Source organism: Varanus komodoensis, unplaced genomic scaffold, assembly GCF_004798865.1.
Source record: "Varanus komodoensis strain SLA01 unplaced genomic scaffold, ASM479886v1 scaffold42, whole genome shotgun sequence".
Taxonomy (NCBI): domain Eukaryota; kingdom Metazoa; phylum Chordata; class Lepidosauria; order Squamata; family Varanidae; genus Varanus; species Varanus komodoensis.
The window spans coordinates 8,389,355-8,411,271 of record NW_025335972.1 but is presented as its reverse complement, the minus strand read 5'-3'; the positions used below and the strand labels follow the sequence as shown (position 1 = coordinate 8,411,271).

At 42.0% G+C, this 21,917-nt stretch overlaps 1 protein-coding gene across 3 annotated transcripts in view; it reads left to right on the top strand.

The window, feature by feature from the left end:
* Positions 1-21,917, top strand: part of PRKCSH (protein kinase C substrate 80K-H) — a 77,380-nt gene that overhangs the window by 13,639 nt on the left and 41,824 nt on the right. For all 3 annotated transcript variants that reach the window (XM_044443606.1, XM_044443607.1, XM_044443605.1), the window contains exons 8-10: positions 3,287-3,371; positions 4,017-4,095; positions 13,454-13,540. In XM_044443606.1, coding sequence (XP_044299541.1) covers positions 3,287-3,371; positions 4,017-4,095; positions 13,454-13,540 — 251 coding nt within the window. The remainder of the gene's footprint in view (positions 1-3,286; positions 3,372-4,016; positions 4,096-13,453; positions 13,541-21,917) is intronic.

The following is a 21,917-nucleotide window of genomic DNA, read 5'->3' as shown; positions in this document are numbered from 1 at the left end:
TTGGGCGGGGTCATATGAGACTACGTGCATGTATTTGTGGGATAATTTAGCTTAAGGAATTCATTGCATGGAACAAAATGCAGTGAAGACTGCTTTGGGCAATAATTTCAAAAGCAGGTTAGACAAATTCTTGGTAGGCAAGGGGTATTTCTAGTGCTATGGATTGTGATAGCAAGTCAGGGTAATGTCCTGTCATGGCTAGAAATGAACAGTTTCTAGAAATGTTGAAGCTATGGGAATAAGCTTTTTCAGAAAAATGATTTTATTTTTTTTTGAAAATCAGCAATACCTCCTTTTTTTCTAAAGTCATTTTGGTTTTGGACAGCATCAGTCTGGGGCCTTCCAAGTGTTCTGGGCTTCAGTTTACCCAGCAAGGCAGCAAGTTCAATAGTCAGGTTTTTGAGTGGTGGTCTCCAAATGTATTAGACTATATTAAGTTGGCGAAGGCCACTTTAGGAACATAAATATATAGGAACATAGGAACATAAATAACTTGGTTTGCTTATAAAATTAGGATATATGTTAAAAACTTGAAAAAAGTAAACACAGTAAAATAGTATTTTTCTGAATAAACTATACTCTTAAATGTAATAAGAGGATTTTATGAGCATACCAAGATACCATTAAGATATTCTAGGTTCCTGTTTTTTTGTCTGACCAAAGCAAGTTTTCTCTTTAATGCCTGAATTGTTCTAGAAGCCAGAAGCAGGAAGTAGTGGAGTACCATGTGTATTTCTGTTGTGAGGAGGTTTAGGGAAATTCCTAAACTTGTTTCTGCTTGTGGAATGGAGCTTAGGGAAATCTGGCTTGAAGGAAAAACTGCTGAGATTATATTTTTCTTGGAAAGGCTCAGCTTAAGAACGATAAGCAGGTGCATTTAATTTAAGAACATTTAAGCAATCTCAACCCATTATTTGAAACATGTAATTTTATTTACTTTTGCAAAATACTTTTTGTTAAGGAATATCTTATTTTTATTCATTATGAAAGGTGCCTGAAGGTGACAATCTCATTTCTATACCATAGAAATCAAACTACTAATTTTATTTTAGGTAGAGAGGATTTATTCTATTGGCAGTATTTCCTAGTGGTCAAAGAACTAACTGAGAACTTAAAATTTCTGGCAGTGAGTTCTGTAGACTCCAGCCTCAAAGCTAATTTAAAAAAAATCTCAGATAACCCACCTGTATCTGGTGCGAGTGGTAGGATAATCTAGAGCATTTCATGTTCTTCTTGGTATTGCTGTGTTACATTTACAACCCACAATTTTCTTTCTTGTGAACAATCCAGAGTGGATTACACTTTTAATTCCATTGTATCTTCACAACAACAATCCTGTGAAGTAGGTGAGGCTGAGAGTGACTTGTCCAAAGTAACCCAGTGAGTTACATGGCTAGAAGGGTACTGGAACTCAGTTCCCTGGTCTGTCATTCTAACAATAATGCCACATTAACTCTTAGGTATTAGATTAGAACTAAGTTAATTGACTCCTACAGCATTTAAACAAAACTAGCCCAGAATGCACATTTTCTTCCGGGTTCTTCCCAGTTCACATGCTGGGAAAGCCAACATGACTTTGGAGCATCCAAACTCAGGATGTTTATTAGTAAGAAATACATTGGATCATTACTTTTAATAAAGAATGGAAGAAATACATTGGGAATCTTACAGATAATTTAAAAAACTTCCCAGAAAGGCTATATCTGTAGTTCTTTATAAAAGTAGCCTTCTTCCATAGCTTTCAGAAACCATTTGTGAGGGAGCAAATCTGAATAAGAATATTTCAACACCTTATCTTAAATACTTCTTCATCAATCTAAAATGAATTATGAAAGATTTTAAGGCTGTTCATTTTTTCCAAAACTTTCCAAAATAAATAGCCCTTGAAAACATTTTTTGAGATCGTGCTAATAAGATAGTGCTAGTGAAAACTAATACTAGTGCAAAGGAGGAAAGTGGCAATGTGCTGCCAAAAGGTAGCACTGCTGCCAAATTTCAGTGGCAAATTGCTTTTTCTCTTTGTTCTAGCACATGCTAATGATGTTACACCAGCACTGATCTGTGATAGTGCTATGTCAGCACTGGTGCTGCATCGACCCTGGATGCTGCTCAATGCATGCAAGGCAAGATTCCTCTGAATATGAATTGCTCTTGGACTGAGCGCAAACAGTGGCACAGGGCTATTACTGTCAGTTCTAGCTTGGCTTTCTAAAATTATCTGCTTGATCACTGTTGGAAATGGGATGCCGGTTTTTAATACTTTTTAATTAAAAAGGAGTCTCAAACAATTCGCCAGAAATATAGGACTGCAATAGTATATTCATGAAAACTGGGGAAATTTACTCAAACTGTCTAGCTCAAAGATAATGTAAAGACATCCCCTACCTAGTATAAGAAAGAACCGCTGAAATAATCATCAAGGCTGGATCCTTAAAACTACACGTCTGCAGCCTTGTGTCCTCCCAGTGTTTTGAGTTATAACTCTCAGGATACTGACCCTCCTGATTGGAGTTGGTAGGAGCTGAATTCATGGAGACCACCAAGTTGTGAAGGCTGCTTGAATCTATTCAAATGCTCAGGTAAAGAGCAATTTCTTTAGCAGGCACTGCAGTATGACAGAGTCTGCATAAAGCAAACTTCTCTGAAGGATGCATCCTATATTTCAGGGTGGGGATTAATGCAGAAAATGTCCATTCTCTTTTTGTCACCATTCAGACAATCATGATGGGCACAGAGGGAAGGGTCTTGAGGAATTGGCCTATCTGCATTAGCAGGGTTGTTCTTATGGGCATAGCTTTTACTAAGGAGCATTTGCAATGGTTAAAAAAAAAAAAAAGTTTAATGACTGTTCAAGAATTCAGTCTTGTGCAACTGTGTCTTCCTGAAATTTTATAAGAACTCCAATAAAATCTTTCATATTTTTATGTGTGGTCATGGAATGAGCTGAAATAACCACCAGTGTTGGATCTTATACGCTAAAAATAAGCAAGTAAACATTGTGTATGTCTCTCCATTTTCTTTTTGTTTTTCATAACTTGTCTGCATTTTCTTTTTGTTTTTCATAACTTGTGACTGGTATGTGTACTTTCAGTAGATCTTAGGTACAGTTGCATGTGTGGATGTTTCTTTTCTTAGTGACCCTTTGGGATGCACGATTCAAGTAGTTTGAGTTCATACAGAAATCATATATAATGCTATTCTAGTGGCTGGAGAAAGTAGGAGATCTTGTGTCTGGTAAGTCTTTTTATTATTAAAAATTCCTAGTTATCTGTTTACTTTGCAACAGAACAAAAAGCCACTGAAAGAGCAGCAAGAGATCAAGCCAAAGCAGAAGAGGCTTTTCGGGAGCTGGATGATGACCTAGATGGAATGTGAGTCTAACGCTATCCCTGTCTGAGTTACTGGACTGCTTTCTATTCCAGTGAATGTGGTCAAGGCATCTTGATCCTGATACTACTATTGATCCTTTTTTGTCTTGGTGTCAAATTAATGATTTACTCAAACCTTGACTTTGCTTGTACTTTGCTGCATATATAGGAAGGGTATTTATAATTGCTCTCTCAAGGGCTGCATTGGTAAGGTAGTAACTTGTTTCTGTGTGTGGTTTCTAACTGAGTAGCAACATCTAAATAGGAAAATGGAGCAATTTTCAAGGCTCTCTTAGAGAATGCTCTGTATATCATTTTTCTTTGAATTATGGGAATGAAGTCATTGGACTGAGAACTTCTAAGCTCTGCCTACTTTTACCAGAACCTCTGCAGAGCTGGGGAGGGAAATCGGAAGGAGCAAGTTTCCAGGCTTAGTGTTTTTTTTTTTTTTTTAAGGTAAGACACTGTATTCCTAAAGCATCCCCAAGAGATGTCATGCAAGCCTTCAAGCACTAATAAGAGCTGAAAGCTTGCTTTTCTTAAAACTGAGAATCACTGGAACCCAAAATGTCCTTGGCATAGGTATTGCTATTACAATTTCAGAAGATTTGGCTGCCACCCTAATTGTCTGTGCTCCTGTGTCTTCAGGGTGTCTATTGCTGAACTTCAGACACACTCTGAGTTGGATGTGGATGGCGATGGGATCCTGTCAGAAACTGAAGCCCAGGTACAATGATGGGAAACATGTACTTGTAGGAAAAAGCTGTTCTTCTACTAGCACTACTGGCTCTCCATGGTTCTCCTTTTCCTGGTGACTGTCCATATCAAAGGCTTTTCATGCCTTTTGGTTCTTTCTGCTTCCTTTCCACCTTACTGTTTCCCCTTTTCTACCTTTCTTTAAGCTGTTACCAGTATCCTTTGTCCTATGTGTGCTTCTTTACCTCTCTTTCTGGACATTTCTGCCCTCAGGAGGATGCCATAAAGCTGAGGGGGCGGGGGGCTGGGAGAGGCCATAAATCTGTGGCAGAGCTGCTTTGCATGCAGAAAGTCCCAGGTTCAATCCACAGCATCTTGAGTGAAGGGCAGGAAGGAGCTCTGCTTGCAGCCCTGCAGAGCTGTTAACTGTTGGTGTTTTAGAATAGCTGGTTCTGTGGTCTGGCTTTGGGTAAGGCAGCTTTCTCTCAGTGCTTGAACCTTATTGCAGCTGAAACTGGTCTGTTCAACTCCTAAGTAGTAGGGCAGAAACAGATGATATTTCTGGGAGCCAAGGCCAGTGTGCATATGGTCATGAAGTTTACATGAGTCCTTCATGCAAACCTACAATCAACAGGTACATACCTCTCACTTTACTTTTTTTTCCCTGGAGTTCTTAAAATGTCTTGGCTATGATGTTGATTTACATAAATTGTGGTACTATTATCTCCAGCTCCTGTCAAATGCCTTAAAGGGTGTTTTGTACACCTAGCCATGGAAATTCCTATGGAAGTTGATATTCAACTTGACACTCTCCTGGAAAAAGCACTGAAAAACTGTCTTGTGTGCTTTTTCAGAAGAGTGGCATTTATATCCACCAGCTGGTATGGGCTGCAGGAGAAGTGGCACCTTTTAATTCTTAATAATGGTGTCAAAAACACCTGCTGTTCCCTCATTGAATTGATCCATCCTTTCCCTTTGAGAGTTCACCATCATTACTTTTGTAGTAAGTAAGTAGTAAGGACTTGGAGCAAGTATAGAACTAGATAACTGTGTCTACAAAGGGCACATTTGACTCCTGCAGTAGTAAAATGTGTCCTCATAGTTAAATGAATCAATATGAATGTCTCAGGTCAGAAGGCTTATTTCTTCATCATGGTCTCTGTGTACCACACACATATGGGTGCTGCACCTGTGCAGTGCCTGTTGCCAGGAAGCTATAAGAGCTTTAACGGTTTTTGGCGGGAACTCCATGCCCTCACCCCTGTAGTATAAATGGTTGAAGTGCCTGCCCTCTCACCAGTCTGCTTGTGAGCACCGTTTGCCATGCCTCGGACCTTTTTGTTTGTCTCCTCGTCTTTGCATTGTTACTTCTATAAATCTTAAACTTTAAACTTCTTACTCTTTACTTCACTCTTTCCACCTTTCAATCTAACCCTACCCGTTGTTCGCCCTTACTGAACCCCTCGCTTTATTCCCTTTTCCCTTCCCCCCTTTCCCTTCCAATCAAAAATCACACACACACACACACACCACACCACACCACATCACTTCTATCGTCTTAACTTCTCATACCTATCTCCATTTGCTGTATTTCCTCTTTTCTCCTCGATGGCACACTGGGTGGTTTTTCATAAGCGCGCTCAGTGTGGAGCCAAAATGTCTCCCATTGATCCACATACTCTGTGTCTCCTCTGCCTCGGAGAGGGTCATAGGACTGACAAATGCAGCCACTGCCAGTCATTTACCAGGTAGGTGCGCAAAAACCATGAAAACCGGCTGTGCAAGATGGTGTGGGAGCAAGCTTTGGTCACCATGAAGCAGGTCTCAGTGGAGACCGGCTCTTCAGTGGCTCCAGGACCTTCTGAAAGTATCCTCTCTCATCCATCTGAATGGGATTCAGCCAGTATGGATGGAAAGCATTCCTCTCATTCTCCTCCACGAAAACATAAGGAGAAGAGGAAGCATGTTGGGTTCGAGGAACCCTCGAAACTGAAGCGTTCTAAAAAGGACAGACCCAAAAAGTATGAGCGTCAGCACAAAAGCGTGACAAAGTGCCTCACTCTGAACCAAGTGCTGTGCCTACCTTGGTACCAACCAAGCTGTTGAGCTGCCAGTCGGTTATGCAGGTGACACCTCCAGCATCACCCCCGCAGATCACCATCTCTCCACACTCCAGTCCCGAGCACTCTGACTCATTGGCTCGAGCTTCCATTTCTGATGGAGAAATCAGTGAATCTCCATTCCAGTCAGGACCCAACCTCCTGCCTGCGAGATCGCCAACACCTATGCCTGCTGGGCAGTCATCTCCAGAGGGTTCTCCAAGGGCTCCTCAGCACCTATTGTCCATCTTACCACCCCAGCCTTCCACACAACAACCATTGCGGTACTGGGTGCCTTTGCCCTATGGAGAATTCAACCTTGAGCACATGGAACAACCTTATCCATGGGATTCTACCCCCCCATATGGATACTATCCTCCACCACCAACGCGTCCTCATCATTTCACCCCTCATTCGGTGTCAAGGGACACCCCATCAACATTGGTTGCAGTGCTCACCCGTCCACCAACATCTCCTGACAGGTCATCATCCATTCCACTGTATGAATCCGACTTGGATTCGGGGGAGTCTTCAACAGATCTCTACCTCTCCTGACACCATCACCCAAGGTCCCGGTTCTCCAGGCAATTCCCAAGGTTGTTTCTCCAAACTGCTGCCACAGATGACTAAATCGCTTGAAATCAATGTTCAGCAGTGCATCGACATGAATCAAGACAGTATATATTATGTGGTTCGTACAGAAGATTCAACGCTTATTGCCTTACCATTCATCACCACCCTTCGGCAGGCAATGACTGACACCTGGCAGTTACCGAACCATCCCCATCCTACCTCTCAACATCTAGAGGTGATGTACAAGGTTCAGGAGCAGGATAGACCATTTCTCCTGAAGCATCCCCAACCGAACTCAATCATCATTGAGTCTACTCAGAGCAGACAGTCAATAGAACACTATGCCATTGGACAAAGAGGGTCACAAAATTGACATGATGTCTTGCCGGATCTACACCGCAATGGGACTCAGTCTATGCATCTCCAGTTATGAGGCCACAATGGTCTGTTATCAAAACTTTTTATGGCAAAAGATCAATTCCCTTGCTGCATTCCTCCCTGACCAGCAAAGGGAGCCAGCTCACATTTTCACTGGGGAAGCAGTGCAGCTCTCGAAGCAATAACTCAGCACGGTGAGGCATCATGTCGATTGCGACTCTAGGGCTCTCATCAGTGCCATAGCCCTTCACCACCATGCTTGGTTGAGAGCAGGCAACCTGCCTCTAGAGACCAAACAGAGGGTTGAGAATTCCAGCTTGTTCCATTCAAAGACCGATGACAAGTTGTAGTATATTCAAAAAACTCGCCTGACTGCTGACGGATGGAATACTCGTCACAACCCAGATGTAAGTGGCCATGGAGCAGACCTCATTACCAGCTCTTCCAACCCTACCACCAGTCATACCCCACTGGACGCCAGCAATTCAGGCAAAGACAGCCTCGGACCTGAAGACAGAATGTGCCACGCTACCGAGCTGATGCCAACTGATGCCAACAAGCGTCCATGATGATGGGATGTGCAAACCTTTCCTGTATCCTCTAACCCACCTTCCCCTCTCCCTTTTGGGGATCGGCTGCAAAGTTGACTCCCCATCTGGGAGTCCATCACATCTGATAGGTGGGTTCTTACCATCATAGAGCCGCCTTCAGGTCTGATCCGATATACAGCAGCCTCTCCAGTCCTCCTGGAAGAAGTCGCTGAGCTGCTTTGTAAGGGAGCGATTCATAAACTTAATTGCTCTGAAGGATTGCACGGTTTCTACTTCAGGTACTTTATGCTACTGAAGAGAGATGGGGGTCTTCGCCCCATCCTGGACTTACATGGGATTAATAAATACATCCAAACTAATAAATACATCAAAAAATTCAGAATGACCATGCTCCAGAACATACTTCTGTTGCTCAGGAAAGAGGATTGGTTTGCTTCTCTGGACTTGAAAGACACTTATTTCCACTTCAGCTCACAGCCACCTCCTTCATTTCACTGTCAGTACCGATGCCTATGAATACAAAGTTCTTCCCAAGAGTCTTTACAAGGTGCATGGCTCCTGTATGTGCCCACTTCAGGCTGCAGGGTATCCACATCTACCCGTACCTAGATGATTGGCTCATCGTCTGCTCTTCTAGAGATGACCTATTGACTTCGATCGACATCACCTGTTCCCTGCTTGATTGATTGGGTCTTTGTATTAATACTGAAAAATCATGCCTCATTCCCTCTCAGGTCATCAACTACATCAGATCATGCCTGGACTCTCTTCATACATGAGCCTTCCTATCTCAGGACCGACAGGAAAGACTGATAACCTCTATTCAACGGATCACTGCCCCACGGACTGTCTCTGCACACTCCATTCAACAGATGCTCAGTCATATGGCGTCCACAGTATCAATGGTGCCAAATGTGAGACTATGAATGCAACCTTTGCAGCTGTGGTTCAATCGCAATTTCATCCGGACCATGATTGACCAAACCAGCTATTACAACCTACGCACTCAATCCTCCGAACTCTATCCTGATGGACTATCAATACCAATCTCTCTTGCGGAGTACCATTCCGTGCACTGGAACCGACCATGACACTTTATACCGATGCTTCCCTGACTGGATGGGGTGCCCACTGCACATCTCTTCGAACCCAAGACACCTGGCATGGACAGGAGACCACCAGGCATATCATCTACCTGGAATTGCTGGTGGTCTTCAAAGCACTACGTTCCTTTCAGACCATCCTACATGACCACACAGTCCAGATCGCATTGGATAACGTTGTGACCATGTTCTATAAAAACAAGCAGGGTGGAATGAGATTGGTACCATTAGCACACCGTATATGGAACTGGTGCATTGCCCACAGGATCACTCCTCAAGCTGTCCATCTCGCGGGCATCAACAGTGAGGAAGCTGACTCCCTCAGCAGGCACATACATAGCGAGCTAGATCGGCAGGTCTGTCACCATCTTTTTCAACTGTGGGGAACACCGACCATAGACTTGTTTGTGACTCAGGACAACTCCGTCTTCATGACATACTGCTCCAGAGCAGGCATCAGTCTGGACTTGACTGGAGATGTGCTCATGATTTCATGGGACAGTGAATTCTTTTACGCATTCCCTCCAATCTTGCTAGTAATGAGGACTATAGCTAAGATCCAGCAAGACAACACTCACAGAATTCTTATCAATCCATGGCAGCCCCACCAGTCCTAGCTCCCCACTCTTCTTCAGCTATCATGCCGTGACTTTCTCCATCTACCTCAAATACCTCACCTTCTCACTCAAGAGCAAGGTGCTATACGTCATCCAGACCTGTGATCCCTGAGTCTCACTGCTTGGCTCATACACTGACTGCTTATCCGTCGTCATCTTCGAAATCGTCTGCTTCTGCTTCTTTGGTACCAACAGCCCCTTTGGATTCGACAAATACATCTCTTTCAGAATTGAAGTCTGCATTATTTACAATTACTTCCATGACGTCAGTGGCTTCTAAGCCGCAGCTACTCTCGGTACCGACCCTGGTACCGACATCTGCCTCAAATCCAACAGATCTTCACCTGGACTTTCAGTTAATTCTTCAATCTGTGCTACAACCGAACACACAATGCTCCTATAATGCCAAATGGAAGCGCTTCACCTCCTTTGCTGCTGCTAACCAATCTCAATCTGCCACCATTGAGAAATTCTACAGTTCCTACTCTCATTACACTTATTTTATTTATTTATTTTCTGATTTATATCCTGCCTTTTTCCTACAAAGGGCTCAAGGCAGCTTACATCTCCTCCTCCATCTTATCCCCACAACAACAATCCTGTGAAGTAGGTTGGGCTGACCAGCTCTACCTGGGGGTGAATGGACGGTCTTCAGCTGACTGTTAAGAGGGCGGGCACTCCGACCATTTATAGTACGGTGCAGGGAGGGCGCGGAGTTCCTGCCGAAAACTGTTAAAGCTCTTAAACCTTCCTGGAAACAGGCGCAGTGCCCATATATGTGTGAATGCATGGATGGCCACTCGAAGAATGACAGTTACAGGTAAGCAACCTGCCTTTTTTTCTTCCATTTCTCTTTCCTGATCTACTGCTCATGACACTCACAAGTCAGAGTTTTGGCTCTGAAAACTAGAAAAAGATATTTAAGTGACAGCCAGAATCCTTCTAAAGGGTCTTCCCAAAAGTGCCTTGGAAACTACATTTTGCCTGCCTCTTAGTCCAAAAACTTTTAGGTGTTCTTCAGTGCAATATGGGAATATTCTTTGTGCTATATTGGCTGAAAAGTTATGATTGTTGGCTGAGGCATGGAGGATATAAAGTGGCATAAAGCTGCATCCAGTGAAGACTTTTGGGGAGGTGGCAGAAGAAGGCTCGTTCTACTTAGGATTTGCCTGGCATTAAAACACCTAGGGTAGGCATGTGAGTTCCTGGAGGTGTTGCCTTCTTTTGTCTTTGCTGCCTGGCAATCTGGCTTTAGTTGCCAAGTGGTATTTGCTGTATAGGTTTCTGCTCTCTGTGGGATATTGTGATCTGAATTGAGTGGGCAGCATTTCTGACCATTGATTATGCTGACTGGGGTTGAGGGTTGCTGTAGTCAGAACATCTGGAGGACAACAAGTTGGAAAGGTTGGTGTAGAGGATGGAAGCTTTCATAGAGAGTTCTTATGACTCTACCAGAATGATTCAGATTTGAGTTAGTATATAGAGAACAGCAGAGGCAGCTGCTGCTTAGTTGATGGACTGAGACTTGGAGTGAGCCCCACCCACCTCTCTATGCCACCCACTTCCTATCATCATAGAGCAGTTTTCCATGAGTCTCAGCTTGCTGCAAGAGTTATACTTCTTCTTTTTCCTAAAGGAAAAGGGTGGTCAAGTAAGGATGTACAGAACTTTTCCCATTTCTGGAATTAGGGTTTTGAAGCTGTGGAATCCAGTCCTTTCCCACCATTTTTACTGGAAAGTTTTGTCTTGAAAACTTAAGCAAGTAATTTGGCGTTCAGTGCTCAATTTCAAATTTATGTTACATCAGTTGTGATAAAAGAATTCCTTATTATGCTTAAATCTGATTGATTAGTTCATGGGAACAAATCTTTGAAACTGATTTTTAAGCACAGAAGATTCCATCTGGCTCTTTGTGATAAAGGGTGTTACTTTTAAGGACTGTTTGCACTTAATGCAGCATGTACTGGACAAGTTCTATGGTCATTTTGAATATTCAGCCCTGACTTTAAAGATTTATTGTGGGCCAAACAAGGTTAACTATAGGTCGTTTAACCTATTATGAACCTACAAGGTTTACATTCAGATGTAAGGTAGCAACTCTTAGGATAGGAGTGGTCAGAGAGAGTGTAATACCTGTTCCAGCCCTGCACAGCTCAGAGTGTTCCACATACTGGGAACATCTCTTTACTTCAAGGGTAGACAACCTGGTGCCATCATAGATTTTGGACTATGACTCCCGTAACCATCAGCCATCATGGCCAATTGTCAGGTTGGAGGAGTTTGACTTCTAAGTCTGATTATAGGGGGTTCACTCCCCCGAAATGTGGTGCTGGCCACTAGCTTAAATTATTTAAATGAGGATTGAACACATTTGAAATGCATAGTACTGTTGGCACCTATGTTGACTCAATGGAGCTTGCAGTTGCTGGGAGGACTACTGTCTTCATGCTGTTCTCAAGTACCTGTTGGCTATTCTAGCACTTATCTAAGGAATGCAATAACACAACACACTTCTGTCTGATTTTAGTCAAAAACAAGTGGATGTTCCATTAGCTCAGCCTTCTTCAACCTGGTACCTACAGATGTGTTGGACTCATTAGCTCAATGGCCCTTTCAGAGCAGTTCACAGATATAAGTAAAACAAAACCTCTATACATATAGATATAGATATATAATATTACAGCTAAAACAGTGGTATACTCAAATATTCAGAGCCCATAATATAAAACAATAACTAGTGGCTTTCACTAATATGACTACTTTTTATCTGAATGCATATCATTAAATTAAACTGCAACATGACTTTTATTTGAATTGCTTGAGAAAATCTCTTAAGACGGCAAATCAAGTATATAATTTTCTCTCTGTTAACAGGCAGACTCTGAATAGTTACCAAATGCAGAAGTCCACTGAAGATCCTATCAGAATGGCTAGTTTTATCCTGTGCTTTAGGGAACTTCTCTGTGGTACAACCTTGCTTGTATCTAGGCTTCAGGACACAGAGATCAACAGAGTTCAGAGTTGTATGGTTCCGAATTGACATACTTTGGCTCAGAGCCAGGGCTTACCAAAATTGGATAGTTCATAGTCCCTCTTAACATTGTTAGGGGTACATTCTTATGTATCTTTAGACAGGAAGAAGCTCTGTAACACTTGTTTGGCTGGGGGTTGCTGAGAGTGGGAAGACATTTTTTCAAGCTAAACAAGCATAGGATCACAATGTTAAGTTTCCCATTAAGCCTTCTGCTTTGCACTATGCTAGCTACTGAAATCAGTCAACATTTAATTTGATTCTAGCAAGCAAAATATCCTATCTGATCTCCTTGAGTCTCATAATTTAGTGAAGTACCCACAGACAAAATTAAGCTGCTCAGAGCAACATGATCCCATGTCCTTTTCAGAAGTGAGAGCCTGTGTTTTTAGGACATGGGTAAAAGATCAGCAAACATTGGTTTGGGGGGCCCAACTTAATACAAGTTTAGACAGAAAAAATACCTACCACTCCCAGCATGCTGAGAATTATAGGCCTTTTTTCTGTCTAAACTCGCATGAAATTCACCTTTTTAAACAAGTCTTCCTCTTTTGCTTAGCCTTGCTATCTTTGCCTGACAGAAGAGTAGAACAAAATTGAAATCTGATCCTGTTTGTGTTAACTACGGTACGTGGCTTAGTTTTACCACATTGGTGAAATGCAAAGAGATCATGGTGCTTCTTGGGTTATATTATCCATAGGGGCTTTCTAGAAGGATTTGGCTGCTGTAGCTGGAGTCAGAGTGCTGGTCTGAATGGACCTCTGTTTTCATCCCAAAGGGTTCTTTTCATGTTCCTTACCGTAAGTGACCTAGTAGAGCCTGGTTGACTTGAGAGGAATCTTGCTGTGTTGTCTTTCCAAAATTCATTAAGTACGCTTGGTACTTAATTTGTTTATTTAAATTTTTATAGACCACCCCATTTCCGTAGGCTCTGGGCAGGTTATAAGAGACTAAAACCAACCCACAGTTTGAACTTGGTTCAGCCTTGGAATATGTGAAGTCATGTGATAGTAAAATGTGATTCTTGCTCTTCCAGACCTTGCTGGACAACACCTTGCAGGTGGACGCAAGTCGTTTCCAGGATACCGTGTGGTCAGCAATCAAGGAGAAGTACAGAATGGAGGTCAGTGTGCCAGCCTGGTCTTCCCTGACCATACTGCCAGGCAGTTCAAATGATCCCATTTGTGGAAAGGATTTGACAAGGGCAGCCGTTTTTGGAGTCCAAATTTCCCAATTCATCAGGCAGCTGTGTGGCTACTGTGGCTCTGAGAAGGACCCATGAATGTGGTTAGGTGAAGAAATCATGCTGGGGTTTTTTGCACATACATAGGCTCACTGTTCGTTCCAGGACAGGGCTTTGCCCTGATTGTGGCTACAGGAGCCCCAGGTAGGCCCATTATACTGGAAAGGGTTTTCCAGTCCTTGGCTTACAGGGGAAATAGGAGTTCTGTCTTTTTGTCCTCTAAACATTTTGGGGGGTGCAAGGACTATGTGATGCATTAGCAGCTTCAGGGGTGTATAGAGAGTTGTCATAGTTAACAATTGTATAGTATTTTCAGAGTATTCTAAATGCTTCACATACATAGTTTTATCAATCTATAAACTTGTCTGTAAGTTATGAGCGAACAGCAGCTGGAGTATGGAGACTGAAGGAAGCATCGCTTGCCTAAGGCCACCTAGATTGCTCATGGCAGAAACAAGATTCCAGCCTGAGTCTTCTTGCTTCATAGCTTAGTCCTTCATTAATATGCCATTGTTGTAAACTGTTTTTTCAACAATAGTTGTACTATTGTTTGGTGGAACCTTGAAACTTTGTAACAAGGCAGCACCCATGAGCCCAGTTGTGTCCCCCAGGACCCCTGTGTGTTCCTGCTGGACTCTGTTGCATTGTCCTCTTCCTTCCACTGCTGCAACCTTGCCACCGCTTCTCCTGCCCCAAGAACTCCTTTGTTTCTGAATGGCAAAGTAGGAGGTAAGCACTGCTGAGTTTGCAGGGGCAGGAAATACATGTTAACACATTTTCAATCTGGAAATGTGCCTGCGGTTATAAAGAGGCTGCTTACTTCTGCTCCAGAAATTGTGAAAAAGGAGCTTGCAGCTCCCCCACTCCTCAAGTAGCTTTTAAGGTCTGACAGTCTCCACCACCCCGTGGATGGACACATATTTGATACGTTGCTTCTCTGGTTTTGTTTGTTTGTTGGTTTGTTTTATGAATATGGTCTTGCCTAAATTTTTGCATAGTATTTTGTGATCTTTACAGGATCTTGGTGTTACAGGATCTATAGCTTTTTCCTACCTGATGCCCCCCAGATATTTTGTGCTACAACTCCAATGCATCTGCAGGAGACCAGCTTAGAGAAGGCTGATAAAATTATGCTTTAATGTTATGTTTGTATTGGTTGACAAAGAATTGAACAAAAATAGTCCATTTTAGATCATGACTTTGCTTTTTGTGAAGGTGTTCACTTTCTCTGCAGGTATAAATAGAATGGGCTGGTGCCATTTTATATTGTCTTAACACATGAGAGTGATAGTTGTTTTAAAAAGCAAATCTTTTGCTAAATAATGAGCTTCAGAAGATGATAATAAACAGAAGACCTTGTTTTCATACAAAAACAATCTCAGGCACTTAGTTGTACTGTGGGGTACATGCCCTATCTGTGTTTGCTGTTGATAAGATGTAATTGCGGTATTGGTTGGTGATAACAGGATAAGTTAAAGGTCCATTGGTTTTTTGGGAGGATTTATACAAGTTTATACAAGAGAAGTGAATAAGAAATGGTGATAGACTTGATAGCCAGATTGCTATAGTGTCTAAAAGAAAAATAGGTGTTTTATCTAGTGAAGATTGGTTAAGAAATAGAATTGAATAAATTGCTGATGATAATGTTCACTCATTTAACATAGTTTAGAATAGGGAGGTAATTAGAAATTCATTTGTGGGTAACTGGAATACATTCATTATCATTTAGAAAATAAGTTTTAGACAAAATGTTGCTACTGGGAGTATTTAGTATAATTATCATCAGGAAATCTCTTCTATTAAGACTTGCTATACAATTTAACTTAGAACTTGTCTCTATTCAGGTGTATGGCAAATACTAAAACATTTTAAAAATAGGTAAAACAAAAATAAACAAAATTATCTTTGAGACTTGTGGTTCTAGCAGGGTCTCTTCAAGTAGCACAGGCATTTGTTCAAATCAGTTGCAGTAGTAATATTTAGTTCATGCCATTATACTTAAACTTGCATGATAGTTGGATCCTGAACAGAATGCCATAATTTGGAAAATTTATTTGAAGGCACAGGATATAGCAAAGCCATCTCCAAATTGGTGCCCTGTCAACATTGGGCAGCCTGATCAACAATCAAAATTCTGGAGGTTGCAGTTGAAACTATGAGGATGGCATCAGGCTGGTGAAGAGTGATGTGATTGCTAAATGGGTTTGAGTTTGTTCAGTGCCTGGATAAGAGACTGATTGGGAATCCTGCACACATTATCTTAAGCTGCAGGGTGGGGTGGAGGGAGGAGCAAGAAATAAATGCAACAAAAATAAGAAAGAAAATCAGCTCATATATATTGGAAAGAGGTCTACTGCTGCTTCTTATTTATAGACTTATAAATATTTTAAACATCCATAAGTTGCCCTTTACAACATTGCCCTCATAGTGACATACACAATCACAGCAACAATCAGAGACTTCAAATGCTATATAGGAGAGGTGAGTAGAAAGTAGCTCTCCAGAAGTTTTGGACTTTACCTCTCAGCAGTCCCTGGCAGCAATGGCACGTGGAGATCTACTTTCTGCCTACCCCTTCTGTGTATTCAAATCTCCAAACCTTTATAAAACAGTCGTAGAAACTCTGTTTTGTTGTGGAACACTAAAGCCAGTAATGTGGGGTCCATGTATAGTTTCATGGTTATGGGGAACAACGAGAACAATGATATCTTATGCCTGATGCCCCCTTAAGATAAGTTAGGATCAGACAAGTAGAGAATCTAAAACTGGTCTTAACATAAGGGAGGACCATTCAGTGGAGGTGGACCTTTTTAGATAACCTGGCCCCAAGCTGTTTAGAATTTTAAAATTTGATGCAAGTGCTTTGAATGTAACAGTTGTTTCCTATTTAAAACATGCATAGAGTGACTTATGATAAAAACACATTCTGATGGTGAGAGTTAGGCCTTCATATGAAGTGCTTTTATTTGGCTTATTTGAGTGCCTCCTGAAATCCTAATCTTGAGATAAGTATATAACAGGGGAAGCAACCATTGTGGATGTATGGGAAGTGGAATCTGCAATTCTATGCAGTTTGCTGGGAGTAAGCACCATTGGGCACAGTGGGGCTAATTTCTGAGTACAGGACTGCCCAACTAATTGCATATTTCCCTGTAGGTTTTGTCGGAGGCATCATTAGAAACTCTTTATGGAGTAGATTAGAGACCAGTTTCTTCTTGTGTTTCAGAAGGGAGAGGTAAAGGTCATACTATGTTTAGATGATAAGCTATGGTTTCGCATTATTGGAATGAGCTGTACAGTCTCCCTCCACACTCCTCTGATGTGTGGCTTATTGGCCTAGCACACTTCTGTAACCACTATGTGCCACTGTTTAGTATTTAAGCCTATTTTTTAAAATTAATATAGATTTTAGAAGTTAATTAAGCTAAAATATATTTGATTTTAGTCATTGACATTGTGCCTTTATTATACTTCATTACTTTCTTCTTATTATTTATAGTATTTGAAGTATTCTTATGCTGCTTTTCAACCAAAAGCTTCCAGAGTGGCTTGAATATAATCAGTTAAATAAGATAGTCCCTGGCTTGCAAGCTTACAATGGAAAAAGATGTACAAAGAAAAAGGAATTGAGTGGGTAGAGACTGGAAAAATTAATTCTGTCAGCAAGAATGGTTGTTGTCAATGTTGTTGTAAGTTGCAAAGTCGTGTCTGACCCATCGCGACACCATGAACAACATTCCCCAAGGCCTTCCTGTCCTCCACCATCCCCCGGAGTCCACTCAAGCTCACACCTACTGCTTCAGTGACTCCATCTAGCCACCTCATTCTCTACCGTCCCCTTGTTCTTTTGCTGTCAATAATTCCCAGCATTAGGCTCTTCTCCAGGGAGTCCATCCTTCTCATTAGGTGGCCAAAGTATTTGAGTTTCATCTTCAGTATTTCTCCCTCTAAAGAGCAATCAGGGTTGATCTCCTCTAAAACTGACTGGTTTGATCTCTTATCCAAAAGTTTTATTATTTTCTACTCACTAAACAAATAATTATTCTAAAGACTTCAGACATACTGTGTACAAAGTCTTATTTCTCTCTACAAAATGCTATGTATTAGAGTTCTGATTCTGTAGCCATTGATAGAAAAAGTCCCATGTTTGCTAGTAAACTGTATCTTCTTTTTCCTTAAGAGATAAAGTCAGTCTATCCATTTCTGCACAGTCCAATATCTTATTCAGGATCAAATCTTCAGTAGGTAGCTCTTCATTTCTCCAACATTGCGCATATGCAATCCTTGCCGCTGTTATTACATGCAAAATCAAATATATAGTTTGTTTATCAAGATCATCAGGGAGAATGTCTAACAAAAATATTTCTGGTTTAAACATTACAGAACTTTGCAACATTTCCCCAAGCCATTGGTTTGATCTCCTTGCAGTCCAAGGGACTCGCAGGAGTCTCCTCCAGCACCACAGTTCAAAGGCCTCCATTCTTCGGCGCTCAGCCTTCCTTTTGGTCCAACTTTCACAGCCATACATTGCAAATGGGAAAATTGTGGCCATGACTATATGCACTTTTGTTGGCAGGGTGATGCCTCTGCTTTTTAGTATGCTGTCTAGATTTGCCATAGCTTTCCTCCCAAGGAGCAAGCATCTTTTAATTTCTTGACTGCAGTCCCCGTCTTCATTGATCTTGGAGCCGAAGAAAATAAAATCTGTCACTACCTCCATTTCTTCCCTGTTGATTGGCCAGGAAGTGAGAGGACCGGATACCATGATCTTAGTTTTCTTAATGTTGAGTTTCAAACCAACTTTTGCACTCTCCTCTTTCACCTGCATCAAGAGGCTCTTTAGTTCCTCTTCATTTTCTTCCAAGAGAGTGGTATCATCTGCATATCTGAGGTTGTTGATATTTCTTCCGGCAATCTTAATTCCAATTTGTGATTCATCTAGCCCAGTTTTCACTGTTGCTTCTTGACCCGCACACATGATTCTCAAGAGACGAATAAGATGGTCTGGTACTCCCATCTCTTTAAGAACTTGCCACAATTTGTTGTGATCCAGACAATACAAGACTTTAGCATAGTCAATGAAGCAGAAGTAGATGTTTTTCTGGAGCTCCCTAGCTTTCTCCATGATCCAGCGTATGTTGGCAATTTGATCTCTAGTTCCTCTGCCCCTTCTAAACCCTGCCTGTACTTCTGATAGTTCTCGGTTCACATACTGCTGGAGCCTAGCTTGTATGAACAATATTTGGCATTGCCCTTCTTTGGGCATGTTGAGTATGGCACTTTAACTGCATCATCTTTTAGGATTTTGAATAACTCAGCTGGAATACTGTCTCCTCCACTAGCTCAATGGGTCAAGGTAAGTCAAAACAAATGCACACGCCTCTGGGTTGTCTTTTGGGAAATTAGGAAGAGTTCAAAAGAGATTCCATCTCAAAGAAAAAGAAACTATATGTCTACTGTAATTCTGTTTGGCTCCAGCATCAGTTGGACAGTGGGGCAAAGTGGCCACCTGAAGGGTCTATCGATTTTCAGACTCTTTTCAGAACAGTTGCAACTTTACTGTCAGCATACCAGTTAATAGCTTGAGCTACTGCGCAAGCCTTTGTCCCATTGAAAGTCTGATCCTGCTGGAAAAGTGCAGACTGGTCTCCACAGGGAAGGATAGAGAAAAGAAGAGGGAGAGTAGAACTCACTCTCTTCCCTCCAGAAGCCAGCAGTGCAGCATGGCTATGGGTTTGGTGGTGGTAGGGAAGCTCTGGGGACTCCTGCTTGCTTCCACCAAATTCTTGCTTGCTTCCACCATCACACCAGAATCACTTTATTCTCCATTTCACAAGAACACTCTTGTGCTTCAGCTTTGTGAATGGTCATGTGGCTCTTGCACCGAACGCTTCCCTCCCTCATAGAGTGATTCATTGTACAGTGCATACTGCAATCCAGTCTGCGGCCTAAGGAAGCAAAGGCAGTTGCCCTCGAGACAGACCATTTGCAGAAGTCTCACTCCAGAGCCAAGTGGCAGAGAGAGACAAAAGTAGCCCACAACCAGTAAGTAATCTGACCCAGGGAAGGGAAGCTTCCGTGCAAACCCACTGTTATCTTTGGTTCCCCTGGCACAGATTTAGGCACAAACATTTCCTGGATGTTTACTGCTGCGTACAAGGGAAATCCAAGAACACAGCAGTAGTAGTTCGGAGGGTGGGGGAAGCATGCAGTAAATCTTGTTTGCTGTTCTCTCAGGAAGCTGTGATACATTCAGTAGTTCTGAAACTGCCCAGTGTGATTTGCAAAGCCATAGCATATTGGTGAAATGCTTGTGTTTTAACAAGAGTTCAGAATCCAGTTCCCAGTTGTCCTTAGCTATCTATACATGTAAAGCGGTGGTCCTCGTTGATATCAGGAAGCTGAGCCAGCTGCTGTGGAGAAATTTGCCTGTCCAGGATCACTGAGAAATCAAAGCTACTTCCTCTTTGTAAGTGAACAACAAACTGAATTAGAAATTAAGAAGGGAAAGCAGGCCTGTTTGGAAGGACGCTTGGCACCATTCCACCCATTGTATTGATAGCCCTTGGATTGGTATTTACAGTGTAAGAAAATTGTGCTACTCGAAAATCCAGCATCTGGAGCTACACAAGGCTCTTAATTTGCAGGACCTACTTTCAATTTTGTTCCAGAAGTCACCATACCTGTAGCATTTCCTTTCCCGTTTTTCTGCTACATAACATCTAGGGGGCACCATGGTATAGCAGAACAGTATAAACACTAAAGAAGAAATCACACTTTCTTTAGCTTTTTTGGTTAAATGTTGCACTTTACCCTAGTCTTTAAAAAAAAAAAAAAAAAAAACCTCACAGAAAATGCAGTACTGGAGGATCACAACATTGTCTGGAGTCGGGAATGATGATGAGCTTACAATGAGTGCCTCGTGGGCAAGCCCTGATTTGAACAGGGAGTGCTCTGGAATATCATCTGTGCAGCAAGATGGGAGGGGCAGGGCACACCCAGGCAGGCCAGGAAGTGATCGGACCAGATGCCATGGTCTTAGTTTTCTTGATGTTGAGTTTCAAGCCAACTTTGGCACTCTTCTTTCACCTGCATCAAGAGGCTCTTTAGTTCCTCTTCACTTTCTGCCATTAGAGTGGTATTATCTCCATATCTGAGGTTGTTGATCTTTCTCCCTACAATCTTAATTCCAACTTGTGATTCATCAAGCACCACCTTTCCGGTAATCTTAATTCCAGCTTGTGATTCATTGAGCCCCACCTTTCTCATGATGTGCTCTGCATATAAGTTAAATAGGCAGGGTGACAGTATACAGCCTTGCCAAAGTCCTTTCTCAATTTTGAACCAATCAGTGGTTCCATGTCCAGTTCTCACTGTTGCTTCTTGACCCATACACACATTTCTCAAGAGACGAGTAAGATGGTCTGGTACTCCCATCTCTGTAAGAACTTGCCACAATTTGATGTGATCCACTCAATCCAAGACTTTAGCATAGTCAATGAAGCAGAAGTAGATGTTTTTTGGAACTCCCTAGCTTTCTCCATGATCCAGCGTATGTTGGCAATTTGATCTCCAGTTCCTCTGCCCCTTCGAAACCCTGCCTGTATTTCTGGTAGTTCTCAGTCCACATACTGCTGGAGCCCAGCTTGTAGGAGTTTGAGCATAACTTTGCTAGCATGCGAAATGAGTGCAGAGGTGCATTCGTTCGAACATTGTTTTGCATTGCCCTTCTTTGGAATTGGAATATAAACTGACCTTTTCCAATCCTGTGGCCACTGTTGTGTTTTCCAAATGTGTTGGCATATTGAGTGTAGCACTTTTACTGCATTGTCTTTTAGGATTTTGAATAGCTGACCTGGAATATTATCACCTCCACTAGCTTTGTTGTTGCCCAGACTTCCTAAGCCCATTTGACTTCACATTCCAGGATGTCTGGCTCAAGGTCACCCCCATTGTGGTTATCAGGGGCGTCAAGCTCTTTTTTGTATAATTCTTCTGTATAATCTTGCCACCTCTTCTTAATCTCTTCTGCCTGTGTTAGGTCCCTGCCATTTTGGGCCTTTATCATGCCCATCTTTGCATGTAACATTCCCTTCATATCTATTTTTCTTGAAGAGATCTCTGGTCCTCCCTATTCTATTGTTTTCTTCTATTTCTTTGCACTGTTCATTGAAGAAGGCATTCTTCTCTCTTCTAGCTATTTTATGGAATTCTGCATTCAATTGGGTGTATCTTTCTCTTTCTCCCTTGCCTTTTC